Source organism: Carassius auratus, chromosome 38, assembly GCF_003368295.1.
Source record: "Carassius auratus strain Wakin chromosome 38, ASM336829v1, whole genome shotgun sequence".
NCBI lineage: Eukaryota > Metazoa > Chordata > Actinopteri > Cypriniformes > Cyprinidae > Carassius > Carassius auratus.
Genome location: NC_039280.1, coordinates 10,016,432 through 10,039,564, shown reverse-complemented (window position 1 = coordinate 10,039,564; position 23,133 = coordinate 10,016,432). Strand labels below are relative to the sequence as shown.

The 23,133-nt window shown below is 36.1% G+C and overlaps 4 protein-coding genes across 5 annotated transcripts; 3 read left to right on the top strand and 1 right to left on the bottom strand.

Annotated features, from left to right (window-relative positions):
- Positions 1-4,278: 4,278 nt before the first annotated feature.
- lgalslb (lectin, galactoside-binding-like b) lies at positions 4,279-11,390 on the top strand. Its single transcript, XM_026223969.1, has 5 exons — positions 4,279-4,584; positions 4,994-5,080; positions 5,167-5,255; positions 6,999-7,191; positions 7,743-11,390. The coding sequence occupies exons 1-5, from the start codon at positions 4,552-4,554 to the stop codon at positions 7,884-7,886; spliced, it is 546 nt and encodes a 181-aa protein (XP_026079754.1). The 5' UTR covers positions 4,279-4,551; the 3' UTR covers positions 7,887-11,390.
- A 924-nt stretch (positions 11,391-12,314) lies between these two features.
- On the top strand, positions 12,315-14,889 carry echs1 (enoyl CoA hydratase, short chain, 1, mitochondrial). Its single transcript, XM_026223965.1, has 8 exons — positions 12,315-12,468; positions 12,866-13,063; positions 13,149-13,276; positions 13,359-13,458; positions 13,595-13,699; positions 13,783-13,902; positions 14,064-14,131; positions 14,221-14,889. Exons 1-8 carry the CDS (start codon positions 12,378-12,380, stop codon positions 14,284-14,286), a joined length of 876 nt encoding a protein of 291 aa, XP_026079750.1. The 5' UTR covers positions 12,315-12,377; the 3' UTR covers positions 14,287-14,889.
- A 2,096-nt stretch (positions 14,890-16,985) lies between these two features.
- Positions 16,986-19,619, top strand: fuom (fucose mutarotase). 2 transcript variants are annotated; one of them, XM_026223968.1, is made up of 6 exons: positions 16,986-17,312; positions 17,831-17,899; positions 18,226-18,297; positions 18,447-18,541; positions 18,817-18,890; positions 19,000-19,619. In XM_026223968.1, exons 1-6 carry the CDS (start codon positions 17,186-17,188, stop codon positions 19,064-19,066), a joined length of 504 nt encoding a protein of 167 aa, XP_026079753.1. In that variant the 5' UTR covers positions 16,986-17,185; the 3' UTR covers positions 19,067-19,619. The 2 variants fall into 2 exon arrangements, with proteins under 2 accessions (XP_026079753.1, XP_026079752.1); XM_026223967.1 differs by having other exon boundaries at positions 17,003-17,312; positions 18,226-18,293; positions 18,443-18,541.
- Positions 19,620-19,682: 63 nt separating this feature from the next.
- LOC113056991 (uncharacterized) lies at positions 19,683-21,198 on the bottom strand. Its single transcript, XM_026223966.1, has 4 exons — positions 21,059-21,198; positions 20,877-20,943; positions 20,468-20,505; positions 19,683-20,362 (listed from the first exon to the last, which is right to left on the bottom strand). Exons 1-4 carry the CDS (start codon positions 21,064-21,066, stop codon positions 19,834-19,836), a joined length of 642 nt encoding a protein of 213 aa, XP_026079751.1. The 5' UTR covers positions 21,067-21,198; the 3' UTR covers positions 19,683-19,833.
- Between the last annotated feature and the right edge of the window lie 1,935 nt (positions 21,199-23,133).

Sequence of the window (23,133 nt, the reverse complement as noted above, 5' to 3'; positions counted from 1 at the left end):
TTACATTCAACATTTTCCACTTGAATATCCGGTTTTATTCATAAATATGTCCGATTTAAAAAGTCATTGTGAAGTTTTACATTAACATTAATGATTATAATTTCATTTTATATTTAATTTTGAGAAGGTGGGGGGTCTTCAAGCCTTTTCTTTTGCTCCGATAATCCCAGGACAAGAAAAGTCAATGGACAAAATGACACCAGAGTGATTTTTTGTTCTTTTTCGTTGCACACCTCTCCAATGTCAGCATGACAAACCTTGGTCTCCATCAACTATCCGTTATACCAAGTACAAACAAATAGCATTATTATACTTAATTGCTTAATAAGAACGAGTTCCTGTGGCTCAGTGGAAGAGCATCGTGTTAGCAGTGCAAAAGATGGTGGGTTCCATTCCCAGCAAACACGTTAGGTAAAAAATGTTAATCTGAATGCTCAAGTTGCTTTGGATAAAAGCGTCTGCTAAATGTATAAAATTTATTTTTTATTTTAATATACACTTTCAAAAAAAGAACAATGCTATTACTGGGATGGACTCTAAGGTAGAAACGTTAATATTTGTACCTTATTTATCCCTAAACAGTGCATAATATTGCTTTAAAATGACATCTTAGTACCTCTTGAAAAGGTACTACCCCGATGACACTTTAGACATTCCCCTAGATTCATCTGTAACAACATGCGGTTGAGTTAATGATGACAGAATATTTCTTTTGAGTGGACTATCCCTTTAAATTGAATGAGAGGGAGAAAGTAAACTGCCCATGCAGCTGCATTTCTAATTTGATTCTGCTCAGTTCACAGGCCATGAAGTAGACAGTCTTCCTTGTTTCCGTGGAGGCAGAGAGAGAAAGAGAGAGAAGAAAGAAGAATAATGAGAGAGATTGCAAAAGCCTTGCTCTCCCCTCCCTCCCCTCCCCTTCTCCCTGTCAGGTTGGCTTTGTGCAAATATCTGAATGATCTTGTTCTGCTGTGACCATGGAGGAAAGAAGCCACACCTACTCTCCGCCAACCACAAGCCCAGCTCAGCAGGCACACAAGCAGTTGCACGTTTATGTAACACACACACACGCACACACACACACACACACACCAGCCCATAGCTGCCCCCTCTGGCTGGAATTTGAATTGTGCACGACAGCGGCATCTTCACCCACTCTGAAGAAGAATACATGGTAATGCGTATTTACTGTGTCCCTGTTACAGATATTACGTGTTACTGTACTTGATTACTATTCATCATTATTATTACTCTATAAATGCACATTCACTCATCTATCTGCGGAATCTGTCTGGTATAGATCATAAATCATAGGAAGCATTTAGACACTTAATATCTGACATTTTCAGTTTTCATATTTAACAGGAGAGCAACTGTTTGACCAGTTTACTCTAAATAATACACTATGGTCTTTTGTACCATTATAAAACTATTGTGAGGACTGAAAGTAAGGCTGAAAGTAATATTTAACAATATAATGCTAGCAAACCTTTTTGAAACACATAAAGGATAAATGTTTTACATTTTTAAATACTGTTGCATTAAGTGTAGACAGAGTTAGCCAGTAAACTTTTCCAATTTGCTATAATTTAAAATGCATTAGCTGGAAACATCTACCTACTGTACCAAAGGCAACAGTAATTACCATAATGGTTACTGCAGGATATTAATGTCAATACAAGAGCTAAACTTAATAAAGTCTAACGTCCCTTGTTGTATATGTATTTTGTAGTACAAATCAATACATTACGTTTTATCAGTATGTATGCTGGTCTAAAAACACTATAGCACTGGCATTGTTATTACTATGCTGTAGCGACTGAGCGGTGGGAGAACTGTAAACTATCTCCTGTAAGTCCCCATGCTTGCTCAAGCATACCAAATACATTTTACCAAATACAATACCCATACAAGTCTTATGGGTATTCATCCTTCAAAGCAAAGACCATCCAATCATGCAATAACCAGGCTATTAATTTACTTTTCTTTATTAAGTTATAAAGTAATATATAGTTATGACATTGATTTCCCTCTAAAATTCTGAATTAGTATTTAAATTGTTATTGTCAGAATACAGTCAATTATTGATTGAATAATGTAAAAAAGAAGCAATGTAGAATAAAAATAAAATAAATGACATTTTATGAGAAATATTTTTAAAGTTAGGATACCTGAAACAAAAGTACTTTGAATGAAAACAACAGTGGATAATGTAAGTTTTAAAGGCAGCAGACACATATAGACTACAGGATCTTAGAAGTTTCATATAACAGTGAGCTTACGCCGGGTTACATTTGTATCAAAGGTCACTGAGAGTTAATTATTATGAAGGACGCTGAGCCCTAAAGGATGGAGCCAAGACTGTCAAACTTGCTTTTCTTTTTTAAACCTATTGCATAACACAGGGGATTCGCTATCAGGCACTTCATTCAGATCAATGCTTTTTATACAGTTTTATACGGTGTGCTGCTGTGAATGTGTTCGCAGTGTTTTGGCAGACATGTGACTGTACATAAATTCATGTGATCTTGTATTTGTGTCCGTGTGTGTGCGTGTGTTGAGGGGAAAGGCCCAGAGTGAGGAGCCAGAACAGGAAGTAAGAAACAGACCACACACAGCTGCTATGGAGAGAGTGGGTGTGAGGAAGTGTGTGGGAGCTTGACATTCACAAAAACACACAATAAGCCATATTCAGCGAGGGAGCGAGACAGAGAAAAAGAAACAGATCGCAATATATTGATATGGGGAATGCAGACTGAAAGAAAGATCTTGAATATTACATGCTAAATTCTACGTTTATCACAGCTGTTCACTGGATGTTTATTTCTTTAATTCCCTGGAAGGCTTTTACAGCATTTTCTACAGTTAGTCATATTAGCAGGTGACGGTTAATGTCAGTTAGAGGGAACATTGGCATCATGAGTGGCAGGTGGGTGAGGTGTCCAGCAGGCCCAAGCGGGCATGAACAGAGCATGGCAGGCAGTGCCAGGTCCGTCTGTGGTGCTTTCCGCCTGAGCAGGTGAGGAGAATGGAGCTGTGGGAGAGCAGTGCAGAGCGGCTGCAGCATTAACCTAATTACAGGCTGGCCCTGCTAAATAAACACTTATTAAATTTGCATGCTCAAATACACTTCTGGACAGAGCAGGTCACAGTGCATGCAACCCTTCGATGTCACCCAAAAGTCCACACTCTGTCAAAGAAATATTCATTAGCTCTAAAAGCACATGATGTAATGACCCTACTCAAATAAAACTAAAAATATGTATTAAATTAAATCATATTAATGAAATAAATATAATTTTGTTTTATCACAAATAAAATGACATGCATCCAAGGTCTTTCCGTCTACAGCATGAAATGCTTGGATAGAATCCAGCACCCTGTGACCCTGCATATAGGAAAAGTGGTTTGAAAAAAAAAAAAAAAAAATTATTATTATTATTAATGAATGTGGGGAAGTGGAATCCTCATATATGTTATTTAACTGAACACCAACTTATTTTATGTTAGGTTCAGTCACCACAGACCACTCTCTGACCGAAACCTCGAGCTCTCATTTGACTGGTTAACTGCACAGTCACCAAGGGTCAGGGTTTGTCTGCTTTTGTTGGACGTTGATAGCCTCTGCTGGTAGATTCTGTAACTACACCACCTGCCTCTGAAAAGCATGTTTCTCCATTGACGGACATTCAAAATGAGCCGTGTTCTAATTTAAGGCACTAACCACTTCGCAAGACATTAACTGAAGTACTAGAGTTGTGTATTCCTTGTGGATTATTGTGATTCTGACGGCACCCATTTACCGCAGAGTAGCCGATATTATTGGTGAGCAAATTGTGGAATGCTAAGTTTCTCCAACAAATCATCTACATCTTGGATGGACCAATGGTAAATGGAATCTTCCAAGAAATGTTAACTTTTTTTACTTTTTACTATTCCTTAACACAATCTATTCTGCCACTTGGTGGCATTCTCGTCAGCCGCCACCAGGGGTCTCCCTCTCGCCGCTCACTAAAGGCGCACATTTTAAAGATCAGAAACATACTGAAAAAAATTTAATTCTTTCTCTCAGAATTGAACGAAATCCAACACAACAAACAAAAAATGCAAAGAAATGAATATATTTACCTAGCAATAAATATTCATGCAATATTAACAAAATATGAGTCATTACAAAGAACACACAAAAAAAATATTCATAGACCGTTCAAGAAAGAAAACCCACATGTTTTAAAACTAAAAAGTGTTGAACTGTAGCCACGTATTATTCTGTTGGTAATTATGTTCCGATCCAATGAGATTTGAGCAGATTAGGTTCATATAGAGGCTGGGATTAACCTCCACCCGTACGATAATCCGCGTCAGCATATTTCTTTCACGCGTAGCAACACAATAGAGTTGTTTCTTAATTCGTTTCGAGGATTTCTGTTTGTTTTACCGCGTTCTTCTTGAACTTAGGCACCTTGCAGCTCCCTGTCCGGTCTGCCACGACACTGTCAGATTCCTGGGCTGGACCGCCTTTGATAAGCATCCTATGGTATTTTGTTCAAGATGGCGGTGGCGAGCATGGAAAAGGACGCGATAGTAAGTCACAAATAACGTTTGAAATCTTAAATGCTTCAGATTTTCTTCAGTCAGCCATTAATGTTAATAAAATAGATTTATTTAGTAAGCACAGTGGAAATCCGTATGCATCACATGCAAAGAGATGACTCGTTCATCTCACACCTAGAGTTGAAAAAAACATAATGATTATGTTGAAATGCAGACTTGGAAGACCGCAATAGACAAAGAATACTTAAATCTTTCTGTTCTCTCTTATGTTTTTAGTGCACATTCTGTTTTTTATTTTGTCGAAGTGCAGATGTAGAAGGAGTGCCGTTTTATTGTTAATAATTTGCATGTGCATCTGCATACAGCGCTCGTGCTTTATTGCATTTATCACATTTAAGGGCTTTCTTAAACTTGTAAATCTCGTCTTTATCATCTGAAGAATACCGAAGATGATCTTCACCTTAATAACTCATTCGGAGATGCTGGGCTTATCTCTCCTGATAAAGAAGACATCTCTCGTATTCTGGTAGAGTATGTTTAAAAGTATCGTTGTTTTCTCTTATGATATAGTCTCTGTTACATTGATGATTTTTGTTCCCCCTGATATACTAGACAGTTCCTTTTAGTGGACGGATCAGAGGTGGGATGAGGCCTGGGAAGAAAATTATTATAATGGGCATCATTGATCCAGAGCCAGACAGGTATGTTTTCATATCAAAATTGCATACATTTAAGAATGTGCACATTCTAGCAGTTTAACAGTCACCTTAAATGTTGTCTAGATAGGCAGCACTACGTTTTGAGAAACCAAGCCTCTTGTTTCAGATTGCACTGGGGTGTTGATCTTCTTGAGACACACTGCATGGGCGTGCACTGCTTAGTGATGATGGGTGTTCGCATTAGCTGTTAAGGAAACAAATATAAAAACTGAGCATTGGGTGTGTCTTGGAAATGTAACATTTTAGTATGTTGATTCAAATAATAAGTGGTAAATCTTTTCATTCACTGCTAGTTCACAATAAACTTATGTTGTTCCAGCCAGTATGAGTTTATCCTCTGATAGGCAGGGTATACTGTATATATACATATTATTATAAATATATGTAGATAGATACACCTGGGAACACTTTAGGAGTATATTTACTATAATTCTCAGTCACCATTCACGTTGTTGCAGTTCTGTCACTGCTTTCCTTATATTATAAATATAGAACCGTAACAGGGCTCTCTCCACAGAGCTGGACTAGGGTGAAATATTTATTTTTTATTAATAAAGTATTTGGTTATTGTAAGTAAGTGAAGACCCAAAAGGCATGTTCCATATGAGAGTCTAAGAATGGGCAAGGCTGAAAAGACTTAACACTAATTTGTGATATTACACTATGGTTAAAAAATGGGGGTTTGGTAAGGTCTTTCATGCTCACCAACTCTGAATATGTTTGAGCTAAATACACTAAAATGTTGTATGCAGTAATGTTGTAGAAAATCTTAAAATAGAAAATTTAAAATAACTTATTTTAAAGTGCAACTTATGTGTTGGAAAAGCTGAATTTCGAAAGCCATTACTCCAGTCTTCAGTGTCACGTGATACTTCAGAAATAACTTCTTATGTTGAAAACGGTTGTGCTGCTTAATTTATTTGCTTTAATAATTTTTTGAATGGAAAGTTACTATCACTTGATTAATGTAATTAAACTTGGCTGAATAATAATTAAATTTGTTTAAATATTTTTTCCTAACTTCAGACTTTTAAATAGTAGTGTAGTTGTTTAATGTTTCTTTAAATCTAGTTCCAAAGGATTTTTGTCGCCATAAATATTAATGCATTTAGGAGACATTTTTATCCAAAGTGACTTGCATTTGTGTTAAGGATATTTTTTGGTACTGGAGAGTTTTGCCAGTATTGTTCTCTGAGACTAATTTATTAATGTGCTGGTCATTTGTTTTTTTGAGAGTATAGTACTGGTTCCTGGCCTAAGGGGATGGAGCAGTTTGTTAAATTGTTGGCTTAGTCTTTAAATTGTGATTATGCAGCATTTGAATTAAGCATGCACATTACAGTTCTAATATGTCAATGGTTAAGTGGTACTAATGTGTCATTTCAGCTCAGGAATTCAGCCTTTCTAAACCGACTGCTGATCCATTAGGAATGCACTGTGATGCTCACTCCGTGTGAGAATGGGTTTCAATGCAGGCCTAAATTACTATATAAAGTAGATGCATGCTATTTCTCTGTAATGTTTGGTATATTGGCACACAGTTTGTAATGCTTCATGCAAAGCTTGTCATATTTTTATGTTTAGTAATATGGTTATGATGACATAACATACGAAACCTATTAGTACACATGAATAAATCTTGAAAAAAAGAAGACCAAGAACATTAGGCAGTACACTGCACCAGAAATTGGCTGTTTACATGCTTAAAGTTTGTTTTCTGCACAGCTTTGACATCAGTTTGACCTGTGGCCACAGTGAGGAGAAGAACGATGATGAAGAGCTCACTGATGTGGCCCTTAAACTCAGCGCAAGATTCACTGAAAGGCAGTTTCTGAGGAATGCACGGGTTTCTGGGAAATGGAGTGAGGAAGAGGCACCCATATCTTACTTCCCCTTCATCCCGGACCAGCCTTTTAGGGTAATGAGCTGAAACCCTGACATCTACATGCTCTCTAATCTGCATGAAGTATGAGTCCAAAGTAGTGTGCAAAACTAATGGTAGTTGCTTCATTACCGCTGTTGTGTATGCAGGTATCTTTTCAGACAGAAGGAAATATCCAGTGATATATATATATATATATGTATATGTATGTGTATGTATGTATATATATTAGTAGTCAAAATTTGATCCACTTCAAATATTGACTGCTGTATATAAATCCAGAAAGTGTGACTGCTTTTGCATGACTGTTTATTCCTTTATAACAGCCAGTTACTAAATTATTCCACGTGGCGGAGAGTTGTACGACCAAAGTGGTTAGAGATGCTTGAAGATAATGAGTGCTTATTGTTTGTAATCTGGGCTGAAGGCGAACCAAAAAATGGGTCACTGTTGAGCTGAGATAAGCAGCCGTGCAGAGTAAGACAAGTGCTTCCTTTCAGCACAATGTGTCTCGATGACTGACAAAGGATTCTTTTGATTTGATCTGATTTCGCTCTTTCTCTCCTGTCCTTTCCCCATTGATACAGATTGAGATCCATTGTGAGCACCAGCGTTTTAGGATCTTTGTGGATGGACACCAGCTGTTTGACTTTTATCACAAAGTAAAGTCTTTGCCAGCCATTAATATGATCCGGATAGTTGGGAGTCTTCAGATCACCAAGCTGGGCTAACCAAGCACACCTGAGCACGCGCCAGAAAGGACTTCTCACAGGTGACCATCTGCACCTGTGCGTTTGCCGCAGCTCACACAAAGACATCAACAACATCTGCATTTCCACTTCTCTTTTGCCCTCTATCCTCACATTGTAATGATTTCTGAGTATTGTATCATAACAGGTTTGATGAATGGTTGCAATATCAGATGTGTGTTTTCCAGTATCTTTGCTTCACATTGTAGCTTAGCCTATTTGTTTAGCTTCAATACTTTTTCAGGGATCGCACACATTGATATGCACTCTGTGGCAGTAACATACAATATGCCACTGGGATTTAGCTGCTCTTCATAGACACTGCCAGTGTGCTTGTTCTTGTGCTCTAGCAGTGTAGGTTCAAAATGATCCAAAACTCAGGAAATCAAAAAAAAATGGTGATTTTACTTCTTCACTCTGATGAGAAATTTGCTTTGAATTATGATGAGTTACTCTGAAATGCTTAGGCTGCTAGAATATAGGAGCTCAGATTCCGCATTTTGCTGTTCCGTCTGGGTTTGATTTGTGTTATTTAATCTGAATAATTAAAATATCGTGGAAGGAAGATGTTATTTTATCTCCAAATCGTGTAGCGGGGTTGTATGGTAGACGTTTAAATAGAATACCTTTCCTGTCTCTGTTCTTTGCAACTACACATTTTGGGTGATAAAGAATGTGTTCCACAGAAATTCTTTAGAATGTAACCATAAGGGTCATTTAATTTTGAGGTAGAGGAAGTTTTTAATTTTTGGAAATTCGATCATCCAGTAATCTTCTTCCAAGCCAGTACAGTATTTAATTACAACAGTGTAATGTTAAATCCAGAATGACTTCAGTGCAGCAATTTAGCAAAATATAACTCCGCTTATATCTGTTTACGCTTTATTATTAGCACCTCGTAAAAGGAGCAGGTATAACAGGGCTGAATTGTTTCTTGAATGTACTGTCATCCACTGATAGGCTTCGTAATAGCTTCGCTGTGGGTGTAAAGTGAGCATCTTTTAAAAAAAAAAAATCTATTATTCTTTCCTCCTCCTTCATACTCCTTATGTCACTCCTCTTAATATATAAACACATAGTCAGTGGTCAGCATGTTTCTGTATTCAGCAGTGATTTTGCTGAGATCCTCTGCCCCGTACTCCCACAATGCTGTCCACTCTTCTGCTCTTGCAGGATTGGATATCCTATCCAAAAATGCTTCTTGATTTGCATTAATCATACACATGTTCACTACCATTCAAAAGTTTAGGGTCGGTTAGAATTTTTGAAAGGAATGTTTTCAAAAGGCATCTCTCATCAGTACTGCGTTTATTTGATGGGAACTGCACTAAAAACTTTTTTTTAAATATATATATTTTTTTTTTATATTTAAAAAAAAAAACATTTTATTTTAAAATGTAGTTTATTCCTATGATGGCAACGATGAGTTTTCACTCCAGTCTTCAGTGTCATGATCCTTCAGAAATAATTCTAATATGCTAATTTGATGCTCAAGAAACATTTAATTGTATTAAAACTAACTAACTTTATTGTGAAAACTAAGTGGTATTAATTTCTTAAAAAAACAAACTAAAAAAACCTTCCTGACCCTAAATGCTGAATGGTGTTGAATGTAGTGTGGATGAATGTGCCCTGCTCTGTAGTGAAAGAGTCAGCAATGCTCCTTATTAGTCAGTATTACTTTATATTCAGTATTATGGTCACTATTGTAATATTTTTAAAATTATACTTCTAGTCAGTCTTTGTCCTGGAATACATGGACACGGAGGCAGTGACGGATGAAGTTTAAGGACTAATGTTTTGTCTTCTTTACTGATCCATCTATGTGACTAAATTTCATGTGATGAAATAATTCTATTATATGCCAGAGAGTACTTAACACCAGCCAAAGACATTTGCCCACATCAGCGTCTGGTCAACATTGAAATCAGAATATTTATTAAAGTGCAATATTAAAGATCCTTAATCTGCTGAGAAGGTACTCCTGACCGAAAGCTCCAGCTAAATGAAGTATTGTACATTTAATGTGAAGTAGGTCATTTTTATACTTTTATGTCTGATTTTCTCTGCAGTTGTTTGTGCCTCAAAACTCGTGCAGAGATGGTTTAATCGAGACTGAGAATCGGTACTGCAGCACAAGTAAAATGCTTCATGACCACACACCCATCTGACATGTTGTGGCAAACATACTTTGATATGACATGCTTAGCAAATGAAACCTGGTCATCTAGACCAATATTATCCACTGAACAGTATTGCTATTTAACTGCTAAATCTGTAGTGAGTTGTGAGCTTCCTTCTGTGTGGTGATGTTTTAACAATTATACGGTGACTATTCTTTATTTTGTCTCTGAACAATGAGTGTGTGTGAAAATACACCTGGATAACTGAAACATGGGGAGGGAGAATATGTATTTACAAAAATAACCGGTGAGAATGAACACACAAGGAGAGAATGCCAATAGTGTTGACTGTGCTTTAAGAAACCTTAGTATGCTAATAGATTTTGTGAATGTATTTGGCAGACGCTGTTATCCAAAGTGACTTACAGTTCATTGAAGTTGCATTTCTCCCTATGATCCTGCTAGTATTCTCAATTACTGATACCAGTTCTAATGCTTCCATCTTTATTGCTCTTTCTTGTCTTGTATCTCAGAAGTTACAGTCTTTCAAACTGGTTCACATATATGAGGGTAGAAAATGAATGTCCTTGTTGTAAACCATTGTTCTGAAGCCTTCGAACTTTGGATGTAGATAAACTAAAGCGGGCCTCTCTATGCTTCATTTATTTATATATATACTTTTTTTTTTTTTTTGCTACTGCAATCATGTCTTGACATTAAAGAGAGTGTTTGTATGGTGGTGTATGTGATATTTAGTCTGAGTTTTCACTGTTTTCCAGTTCGTCAACATTTTAGTTGATTTCTTTAGATTTTTCCTCTTTTGGATTTTCAGAGCTTTGCTTTTAGAGCTTAATATTTCAGTTCTTTTATTTAAAGATAATATTTCAGATGTGTTTATGCATTACTAAAGTGGCCCATTGCTTAGAGTTAGTTTGTGATGTTGGATGTAGGTGCACAATTATTTTCATGAATTAAAACCTGAGTTGGTTCTGTGTGCTTTTTTGAAACTTGGTAATGGTATTCATCTCAAATCTGCCAGAAATATGGCATTGTTGTTTGGGATCTAAAATGGTATTCTTACTAATGATTTACACTAACAGATTTAATTTTGAGTTGCACTTTTCAAAGTTATCTTTTTTTTTTTTTTTTTTTTTTTGGTAATGCACTTAATGTGCGATTGAAGCAGGTGCTGCTATATAAACTAATAAAAAACAAGCAGTAAATTCATAATTTGCCAAGGTATGAAATATTGTCATCCAGCATCCCCTGTAAAATACTTCAATGTGTATGGTACAACTAAAGAGTAGCATTTGGGTGAAAAAAAGTATGTGAGAATAAAATTGTGCATTACAAATCCCTAAAAGTACACCTGTGGTGATTAATTCTGTTTGGACATCTGGATAAACATAAACAAGGTAATATGTGAAAGCAGTGTGTTTTGATATTTAAGGCGAGATTTTGTGAATTTTGTAACTTCCATGAATTTCGGTGCTTTTCTAATCGATTTGCAGACCAATAAATCAGTCCTTACAGTCTTTGAAGTCATTTAATGTGTCCTGAGTACGCTTAGCATAAGCTTCACCTGATTTTTTAAACTGCTTGGCGGTTTACCAGTTCAAACAAAACGCAATACCGCAAACCGCATCAAATTCTGTAAATACTCTACATTGCAAGAATAAAGTGCCCTCTACTGGTTGGTTTCTTTCATTGGAGAAATAAATCATTTTATTTAATTGACTGTAATATGTATAACATGTTTTGAAGCCATAATTAACATTACCCTTGGATCAGCCCTTATGTATGTTATACGTTTTCTATGGGCAATACAAAAACAGCAAAGGCAGTGCATTTGTCACAATGACAAGTTAACTCACGAAAGTGACCAGTAGAGGGAGCTATACGCGCAAAACATTCCCGTTGCCATCTATCTTTTCTATATAATTCTAGTGTTAAAACCATAGACAGTAAAAGAAAACAAACCCTACGTCCCAGTGCATACTGTCCACCCTATCTGCCCTGAATAGTATTGGAAATTATTAATTTCACATACAATTTAGGATGAATAGTGTGCACACATGTCTAAGGCTATGTCTAATAAAAGTATTTAAAAGGAAATATAAAATCATTAACTCTTTTAACATCTCTGAAAGACGTGTAACGTATGTGTTTGGTTCAATGCTAAAAAAAAAACCACATGCCTATTCATTATTGGTACTGAGAGCAGTCGTCAAACAATAAAGGAAGGGGAGTTTTAATACAGTATCTGGCATCCCGAGTAGGCAGTGACGTAAACATTGACGGGCAACCAGTGCGACTCCAGCGTCGCAGTGTTACCGTTGACCCCACAGCCATGTCGCTGCTCTGCAGATCCACAGGGTTACTTCTAAAACACAGTAAACTGCTGCAGTCTGCATTAGCTGCAACAAGGCAATGCAGTTCAGGTAACAGAAATCACGTCTCCTTGAGATTAATGGCTTCTTTTTCAGTGTCGCTCTCGAATTTTGCGTTTGTTGGAAACTTGCGTCATTTGCCTGCGCTAGTTCTGTGACTCCTGAATGTGTTATACTAGTTTCTGCAACTTAATAATGGAAAAACTGAGCTTTATAGTAGCCGCAGTTACATGTGTGTGCGATTGTTTACAGTTGAATCATATTTAATAATAATAATAATAATGTACATATAGTGCGCATACTAGTGATATTTCCACAGTTAAAAGCCACGACAACTTGTGGACTCTTATGAGGTGATATATATGCTAAATCAATACTGTTTTAAGTTATTTTAAATTGCATGGATCCATTGTGAGTTAGTTTGACCCCGCCTTCATATCTACTGCAGGTGGCCAGTATCAGTACATACTAGTTGACAAAAAGGGTGAAAAGAACAATGTTGGTTTCATCCAGCTGAACAGACCCAAGGCTCTGAATGCTCTCTGTGATGGGCTTATGGTGGAGGTGGGCAAAGCCCTTGATGCATTCGAGGCTGACAGCGATGTAGGGGCAATTATCATCACAGGAAGCGAAAAAGCCTTTGCAGGTGTGAAACCATCTGTCAAATTAGTTGTGTGTTATGTAGAACTGTTCTGGATTGATTGTGTTTTATTGACACTTTTGCTTCATAGCTGGAGCTGATATTAAGGAGATGCAGAATCGAACTTTTCAAGAATGCTATGGTGGAAACTTCTTGGCACATTGGAACAGGGTATCAACAGTTAAAAAGCCTGTTATTGCAGCGGTCAATGGGTTTGCGGTAGGTGAAATATTTAAATTCACCCATAAAGATTCCCCCTTGAGTGATTCAAGCATAAACATAAATATATTTTTCTGTCCAGCTTGGTGGAGGATGTGAGTTTGCCATGATGTGTGACATAATCTACGCTGGGGAGAAAGCACAGTTTGGACAGCCAGAAATCCTGCTCGGGACCATTCCTGGTACAATAATGCATCAGTTTTTTAATGTTATGTTGAATAATTGGTGAAGAACAATTATGAATGGGAATACTTAAAAAATAAAAAAAATAAAAAAAAATAAAAGGCAGCTGAAATGACATGATTTATTTGGCTTCAGGTGCTGGTGGCACTCAGAGGCTTACAAGAGCAGTGGGGAAATCCCTTGCAATGGAGTTGGTTCTCACAGGAGACCGAATCTCAGCTCAGGAGGCAAAACTGTCTGGTTCGTCTTTCAAACTTTCTTTTCCACTATAGCTTCTTTCTTCTCTCAGTTTAAGAAGTGGAATAATATATTAATTTCCACAGGTCTGGTGAGTAAAGTGTTTCCTGTGGATCAGCTGGTTTCAGAAGCGATCAAATGTGGAGAGAAAATAGCCGGCAATTCCAAACTTGTCTCAGCCATGGCAAAGGAAGCTGTTAACGCAGGTAAGAGTTACATTAAAGAGATAGTTGATACTTTTATTGTTGAAATATATTCTGCTCACATTTCATGAATTACTTGCTCATGCATCCAAACCGGATTTAAAAATACATATAGTCCTGTGCAGCCATTTAGAAACTGAGTTTAATTTCATCTTTAATTACAGCATTTGAACTGACTTTAGCTGAGGGCAATCGACTTGAGAAAAGATTGTTCCATGCAACCTTTGCGACGGTGCGTCACTTTTTTCCCACTTATTCATTTCCTTTTTTTTTTTTTTTAAGAAAAAGATGACTTCATTCTTGCTGTGATCTAATTTTCAGGAGGACAGAAAGGAAGGAATGACTGCTTTTGTTGAGAAGCGAAAGGCTGCATTCCAGGACAACTAAAAATCCAGTGGAAAATATGGTGATTTTTAAACCCTGGTGTTTAGTTTGTGATCAGATGTGGTTATTAAAATACTTTGCCTTAATTTTCTTATCAAGTGTTCAGGAAAAAAAACACTGGGATCTGTACTTTTGGGTTGACAGACCTACATGTAGTTCAATGAGCTCATATTTAACTTGGTTTCTACATTACCCATTTCTAATTAATGCCTGGGTATTGTTGATTGTCTGGTATTATTACCTTAAAACCTTCTTTGCTGATACACCATAAATAGAGGCACCCAGTATAGTAACTGTGTATAATTTAAACACTTAGTCATGCTTTGTACTAGCATACACTTCAGCAGTTAAGAGAGAGAACATGGCTTTGCCATAACCTTTCTAAATTGTTTGTAATTACTGTACAACACTGATGAAGGTTTTACAAAACCCATCTGATTTGACTTTGTATGTTGATACGGCGAATATATGACTAAAATGTATTGGGAAAAGACGTTGCAATTCCATTTTGTACCCTCTAGGTGGAGCTGTGGATGTATTTTCAGTCACTCGTGCGACTTTTTCATTGATGTAGCCTCATAATAAAGTCGCTGTAGTAGCCTAGTATTTTTGATTTTTTTTTAATGATATATCTCCTGTTTGACAATTTATTTCAATGTTAATTAATTTTATTAAGTGTTTTCATCTGATATAGTGCATAATAGGCACAATAGACACGAACTATAGTGTTTATAAATACAGCGCAATGCAGGTTTCGTGCGGCTTTGTGAAGTAAGTTTGCTTATAACCCACGACAAGATCAACATATTCATAGGAAAAAAATATTTAAAATAACCTAGCCTTGTTCTTAGAAACGAGTTCATTTTTTAAAAAATATATTAAAATATAGGCATACATATCACTGTATATTGAAACGATGGTTTATAAATAACTAGCATTTTCAGCTTACTATAGATATGCTCTTTTTTAATGTATTTTTTAAATTCAACTTTAATAACTTGCTATTTGTATCCCTTTTTCAATAACTTAAATGCAAGTTATGAAAACTATCGCAGCTTTTTAAACTAAACCGCTCAAACTTTCTAGTTAGCTATTGATGAATAACTGCAATGTCGTTTAGTCATAACTTTCATCAGGTTAAAGATCACCGGATAACTTACAACCCACCTTTACTCATTAAACACTGACTATTTCATGTACAGCATCCAGAAGGACCACAGCAAATGTAATTAAAAGAAGAGGCTATTCATCTCAATTGCATATCAACTCGGAGCATTTTCTCACTTGAAAATCTCGGCTTTTTTTCGCACGGCGTCTTTCCAAGCCCTCAAAAGTCCATAGCCTAATTGATTTTAATTTTCATTCAATATTCCCTCAGACTCCAGCTTTCTTCTCAGCCCCTGGAACAAAACTTTTAAAAGAGGAGAAAAAAACCGTTCTCTCCACACACCGCAGCAGCACAAAGGTCTCCTTAAAGACAGCAAAAGAGAGGGTCCACTTTGAAGTCTATCCCCTGCTAACGAAAGGTCAAAATAATAAATGTAGACCGAATTGAGGCGCTCAGCGCAGACAAAAGGGGCAAAACGTTACATTTTGGCAGAGGCAGCTCCTCATAGCGTGATAAACTCATTTAAAAAAGCAGAACCAAAGCGGGAGCAGCATGGTTCCTCGGTAAAAGAAAAGCGCTTTGAACTGATCAGACAGTCTTGGCTCCTCCGAATGTCTTTTCTTCCATCAGTCTTCCATCTTTCCACTTTCACTCTACATTTCGCAGCTGCAAAGCCTCCACACACCTCTTTTGGAGCAAATTTCCCTGAATTACAACCACATCACCAGCAGTTCCTCTTCATCAGTAGCAGCTGCACGTCTAAGTGTCGTTCTTCATTTAGACGCGAGTTTAACTTCAATTAGCTTTCTAATTTCTTTTTTTCACAAATAAATGGCCAACTAGATAAGGGGGAAATTCTCACATTTTTCTTAATGACATAACAGTTTGTTTAGACAATAAACATTATATTTATTAGCATTGGATCTTGTGGGAATTTAACACCATTGTTGAGCGTGTAGTCAGGAGCAATAATGTACAATTTCACGCGCAGAAGGCCTGTGCGCGCGGCTCTTTGAAAATCAGTTTAAAGTGTTTCAGTCACTCCGCAAATGATGGACTTGAATACTTGAGGAAGGATTTTTCCTCAGCACTTTAGACTACCTTTATATCACGTTAGTCTAATGGTTCACACTGTGCGCAAAATTACAATGCAGTAGCCTACTTTGTCGTCAGACGAGTCACAACCTGTGAAATAATGATTTTGTAAACACCTGTTGATATAAGCTAATCTGCTCTGCATTATTTTAAGATCTATACGCATATTACAACTATGCTACTCTAGCATTTCCACTGATGCTATTTGGTATTTTTTTTAATGGGTAGTAGTTTGCTAATTAAAAATTTATTTAGCCTGGCCTATGTTTTAAATGTAAATGCAAAAACAACTATAAAGAAAAATATCGAGTGGATGTCATTAACCTCTCACGCAAAAGCTATTTCTGTTTGCTTTCTGATAACTTGACTTTTAGGAAATACATTTGCATTCTGGGTTTCTGAAAATGTAAGAGGTTATGACTAAAAAAAAAAATAAAAAAATAAAAAATTAAACTCAAATAACACAATAAGTAATTTTATGCAAAGACAATGCTGAACATAAATATGCCTTCTCATTCTGAAACGGAAAGTAAAATTAGACATGTGTTTAACCAGTCGTGCTTAATATGAAATAAATAGTTAAAACTAGGCTGCTGTCACGAGTACCCAGAGGTACGCAAATTACGTAAGCTATTCGAAACGCAGGTTGCGTTAGAGACGTACTGTAGCTCTACCAATTGAAATACAATAAAAGGTCACATGATTCTCCACAAACTTTCGTGTTCTGTCACTTGTTTCGAAATGGTTATACTAAAAGGAATCCCGTCCATAATTACGCCTGAATTATTGTATGTTTTGGCGCAAATGGGTCATGGAGATGAACTAGGTAAGTCGTTAATGAGATCAGACCACAGTGTTTCTTTTTACGAACGTCACGGCAGACTTCTGAAGCCTGGCGTTCATGTGTCACGCGTCTGATATCTGGATGAATATAAGACGATATAACGTACCTGTTAGGATAAATATATCATGTCATTGGTTTATGTAAAAACGCCACGGATAAATCCCAGTTTGTGCAGTAAAGCGTGAAGTCCGAAGGCTACTCAGAACCGCGCAACTTGCGCTTTCATTTCGATCATCAAAATGTCACTCAAAACATTTTGTAGGCTGTCTCTCATAAAAATGTCACATTTTTATTATGTCTAAGCCAAAGCACATATCCGCAAATTTGGTTCCCGCGGATGTTGTAAAAGCGTTGATTTTCTGTCCGTCTGTAGCTTTGAGTGGATCTGGTTTGTCTCGTGAGCACAGACGAGACATCAGTGCAATACAGTTATAAGAACTCTTATGTATGGATTGTCATGTATCACTGTTTTTTTTTTTTTTTTTTTTTTTTTTTTTAAGTTCTTGCAGACGCAAATTTTCCAACATCATCTATTTGTAAATGTGGTCCAGTGGAGATAAGAACGGACGGTATGTGTTCTACAAGCGTCTAGACTATTACTAAATAAAGCAGGTATTGTTTCTACAATAAAACTGTTAAACTAATTGCATGCATATTCGTAGTTAAAATAAAAAAAAATAAAAGAAAGATTTTGTACATTTCTTACACTGTTTAAAATAAATCTCATGTTGATTTTTATGGTTCTACAGAAGAAATGATAACTGATCATTTGTAGCCTAAGTTATAGTTGCAGATCTACTTGGCCCAAAATAATTCTTAATATGCAACTGACATTTTTGTCACTGATTGCTGTGCATTAAGTTGTTTAATCAAGTATATGGTTTTACTTTTTAAGGTGTAGGTATACCAGAACTTCTGAAGGCAATTCTGAAGCTTTTTCCTCTTGATACCTATGATGATTCGGTGGGTAAGCTATAATTATATTTATACCATTATCTGGCATCTTTTATTTTTTAATGGCTATACCACAAATTTCACCTCCATTTCTTAATGTATGTAATTTATCATAATTGTAGATTGTGTCTGACACTAAATAAGGTCTGATTTGTTAGGCAGCTGTCATGGATCTTGTGCACAGTGACAAATTTAAGGGTCTGAAAGTGCCGGTATGGGACCAGTACTCTGACCTCCTGAAACAAGCAGGATCAGATGTAAGCTATTATATACATAAAGGGTTATAACTCATACGATGAGGTCTATTCATCACTGCTTAAATTATATTTTCAAAGGGAATATAAATAATTTGTCCAGCACATAAAATATTATCTGAATAATATAATATTTTACTTCAAATTTCATATATATATATATATATATATATATATATATATATATATATATATATATATATATATATATATATATATATATATATTATACATTAGCAAACAGTCTTACAATTTAGTATGCTTTTTTTTTCTTTCAGGGTAACTTCAGATTTGTTGAACGGTTTGCATTTTATGAGCGTGCCAAGAAGTCATTTGCTGTTGTGGCAACTGGGTGAGCATTTCTATTTATGATCTATGATAGGTCTGCTTAACAATTACATGATTGTATATTTATGTTTAAGAAAAATAATAATTATGGATGATCTGTATCTGTCTTACAGGGAGACTGCACTGTATGGAAATCTCATAATCAAGAAAGGTGTCATTCCGCCTGGTGAACAGTGCTAAAATAAGGATGTTTGGTACAGCACATACAGAAAACGTTTATATATATGTTATTTATTTAATGGCATCATTTTAGATTTTGTAATTGTTCAAAAAGCTCAAATTATTTTCTCTTCATGTTTTCTGTAATGTGATGTTGTAAAATAAGCAGTAAGGCAATTTCTTTAATAAATAGATTAGAGAAAATCATACAATAAAATACTATTTGAAAAATACATTTTTCTTTTCTTTTTTTCACTGAAAGTTTTGTGAAATGAAAGTCAGTTCTGTTTAACCTTTAAATATTTAATCTTAAACTTTAAATATAACTGGTCAAATTGATCTTTTCATGTCCAGCATATGAATCGCAGTCCACACCTGCACTTTTCATTTTGTTGTGCATTGTTCTGTGAATAAACAGCTGCTTAATTGAGCTCTGTGAATGATCTGTTGTTAGGACCGTGGAAAAACTGTATTTTTCTTAATCCTTGCCTTATTAAATACTTTTTCTACTTTTAAATAATTTTATTAAAATGTATTTCATTTACTTTTCATTAAATGTGCTTCAATGAAAAAAGTGATCAATACGCCTTATTAATTATGGTCACAGTCTTCTCAGTATTGATGAGTTTGAGACATGTTAAACAGACAAACTGTTTTATTCTTATGTTCAATATTAGCTATATTAAAAAGAAATCATGTTAAAACACATTTAATTTAAGAGAGCATTTGATTAAAACTATAATGAATAAACATTCAGTATTACAATTCTTTAGACATGACTTATCTTATCATTGCTTATGATAAAGGGCATCCAGGTCTACCTCTGGCTCTGTGTGCACCCTTTTTGGGCGAATGGGCAATATGTTCATAGGCAGAGCCTGCTGGTCAGACTGATGTCCTTTAACATCTGCGTGGTACAGGTCATCTTTGTCCTCTTCAGGGCTTGAGTAGATTGGCCTGACATCACCTCCAATTACATCCTTCTCTTCTCTCATTGGCTCTTCAGCTACATCAAACATGCCATGGTATAGATCATCCCTATCTTCTTCTGGTTTGTCATGCATCCGTACCTGATTGTGTCCCAGTGGCTGGAAATAGTTTTCAGGCTGTTTTCCATCAGCTGGATGTTTTATGTCAAAGGAGTGGTAGAGAGCATCTTTATCCTCTTCAGGTCTGTCATATTTCTGCTGTATTTCTTTTTTTACAGCTTTCCAGATCAACATGTTGGGATCGATGTCAGAATCTGTAATGTCCATGTCCTGTGGTGGCTCCACCTCCTTCATTCCCAGGATCATCTTCCCACTGGGGTGATCGAAACTACAATGGATAATATCTCATTTCAATGATTTGTAAATATTCTTACAGATTTATTATATACAGACCTATTTAGATCCTTCAAAGTGTGCAGAAGGCAAGACTTACTCTATAGTGTCCTGAACTGCTTTGCCCAACACTTTTTCCTGTAGGACAAATGTAAAAGTAACATTATTAAATGTATAATATTTTTATATTTAAAAGTAACATGTCAAACATTAGCATATAGATTATATATATAAAAAAATTTTTTTTATAATTTAATTAAAAGATGAAGGGGTACAGCCTTCTCAGAAATCACAGATTTATATATTAGAAAGTTCATTAAAATGAATGTTAAATTATTTACATCCTTTTCATCTTGTTCAAAATGGCAAGAAGGGTCAGGGCAGACCTTGTAAAAACAGTTGTAATTAAAAGCGATTATAGCCATTGTTTATTTTTTTCTCTGGTAACTTAAGACAGTCAAAATATTTAGCTGTAAATGAAGAGTGTCCATATTAAAAGTAAAACATACCCTGGGCCTGTATGGCTTGGCTGAAGTGCTGAACAGCAGCACTGATAGGCAGACTAGAACAGAAAACCTTTAATGTGGGAAGCAAAACATAGGGTGTTGAAGCTCATGCTTTTAGCTTAGAGAAAAAATAAAATAAAAAAATAAAATATCCATATGTAACAATGAAGCTCATCAAAACTCACCTGATCATTGTGGTTCCTCATACAGTGACAATCACGATGAAATATGAAGGGTGTTTTACATGGAGCTGATGATAACTGTCTTACCTGTAAAGATCAAAGTTCAGCAATAAACTGAGTTTAGGGCTGAACTTTGTGCAAGGAATTCTGATGTATTGTTTTTTTAGTGTGCATATATATATGTGTGTGTGTATAGGTAGCCTATTTCAATTTTATACGTGCATGTTATTAATTATTTTTGCTTTGCTTATGCTTAGGCAGTTAATCCTTCATTAAAATAATCTCTATGCAACGCTGCCTACATAGATCCCCCGATTAAAATTATTTGGTAGGCTATTATCAGCAATTCATGCCGAACACTGATATTATGTAATATCTGTCGTGATAAAGACACTCCTTACCTGTCAACATAAAGTCGAAAGTACAGACCAATTGAAAACAGATAATCATTCGCAGTTATCTGACCTACAGTATATTGTCAAAGATTAATAAATTATGCGCGTGTAGATGACTGAATCGGCATTTGGACTCAGTTCCAGAGTTAGGCTATTGCAGACTATCCCTGTTTCGTATTTAAAGTTTATGGAAACACATTAGGACCAGTAGCCTATCGAATATTTAATAAATTAACAATGATTTAGTAGTGACATGATAAAAAAATAAAATAAATAAGAATAACGTAAAGCCTCTAGCATTTTTATTCAACACGAAAATCCTGACGTTTTGGTTTTAATGATGTTTGAGACAGACATCCGACAACTAGACGCGAATAAATGCAGTAGGGTCAGGTTTGGGTTGAGGATTAAGGATTAAAGGTTAGTTAGACTTCAGGATTCTGCCAAGGCTCCAGCCACCCAAGTGGTGCTCTTTTCCCAAGCATCAAATAAAAACACAACCCTGAGTCACGGGGTTACACGGCGCTCCGCCGCAAGATGCACAAGAGCTCTTCAAGTCATTTCCATCGTATCCGTGTAGCTTATAACGTGTATGTGAAAACTATAAACTAATCTCAGAGGTCACTAAAAGTTACTATTTTTAAAGCACATGCTGTTGAAGGTGGACTTCTGTTTATGGAGTAAACTTGGATGTAAAATTTGCTAATTAGTCTAAACAATAACAAAACAGGAACAAAACCTGAGGCTTAGTGTGTGATGAACCACAAACTAGTTCATGATCAGTTTCAACATTTTAAAAGTGGAAATTATATATTTTTTTGCATTTACTGTACATATTTATTGATTATATTTTGCATTTAACTAAAAATTGTTAATGCTTCGGTGGCAGGGCAAACAACTGCAGCCAATAAATCACACTAAAAAGCCTCTGAGACCCAGAATTGGAGTTGATTCACATTCCAAAAATTGCTGCGTGATAGGCCGCACAGCATCATGTTTGTTCAGAAAGCCCCTTTGTAAAAGTGATTGCTGTCCCACGGTGACTAACAGCACCCGTGCAGACGCTCTCATCTCCCACGGAACTGAGTCAAAAATCTGTGCAGCAGCAAACAGCGTCTGACTGTGCGGCATGAGACTGAGGGCAGACGAGCACTCTGTGATCTTAATGCCAAGTGCTTGGCCTCATTATTAGGCTTTTTTGCAGGATCAAGAGCGAGATGATGTTTACTCACGGCTCGAGTGCAGACAACTTGAGTCACGGTCTCACTCTCACCTGGAAGGCTGTTTCAAAAGGTTCTCAGCTCAGGAAATGTGGCACCTGAGTTCCTCGCATGCGGAATTTATTCCAGTCAGTGTATTAAACAAAGCCTTCAAGGCATCTTTGTAGGAAACATTCTCCCTTTCTCACCGCTGTGACTGTGCATACCTGTAATTAGACAGATTGTGATTTTAATACAGCCGAAACCTGTGGGGCCCCATACTGCGCTTTGATGCTTGTTTCACAGCCATAATACTCAAGTGATTAAAACAGAGAACGATTAAACCTGCCTGGTTAATGAATACAAATTATAGCATTATCTACATTACATAGTCTTGTGGACCGTGTTATGATGTCTATTTGTTGTTCTAAATGAATGAAGATTTGTTTTGTGACAAATTAATATATGCTCCCCTCATAAACAA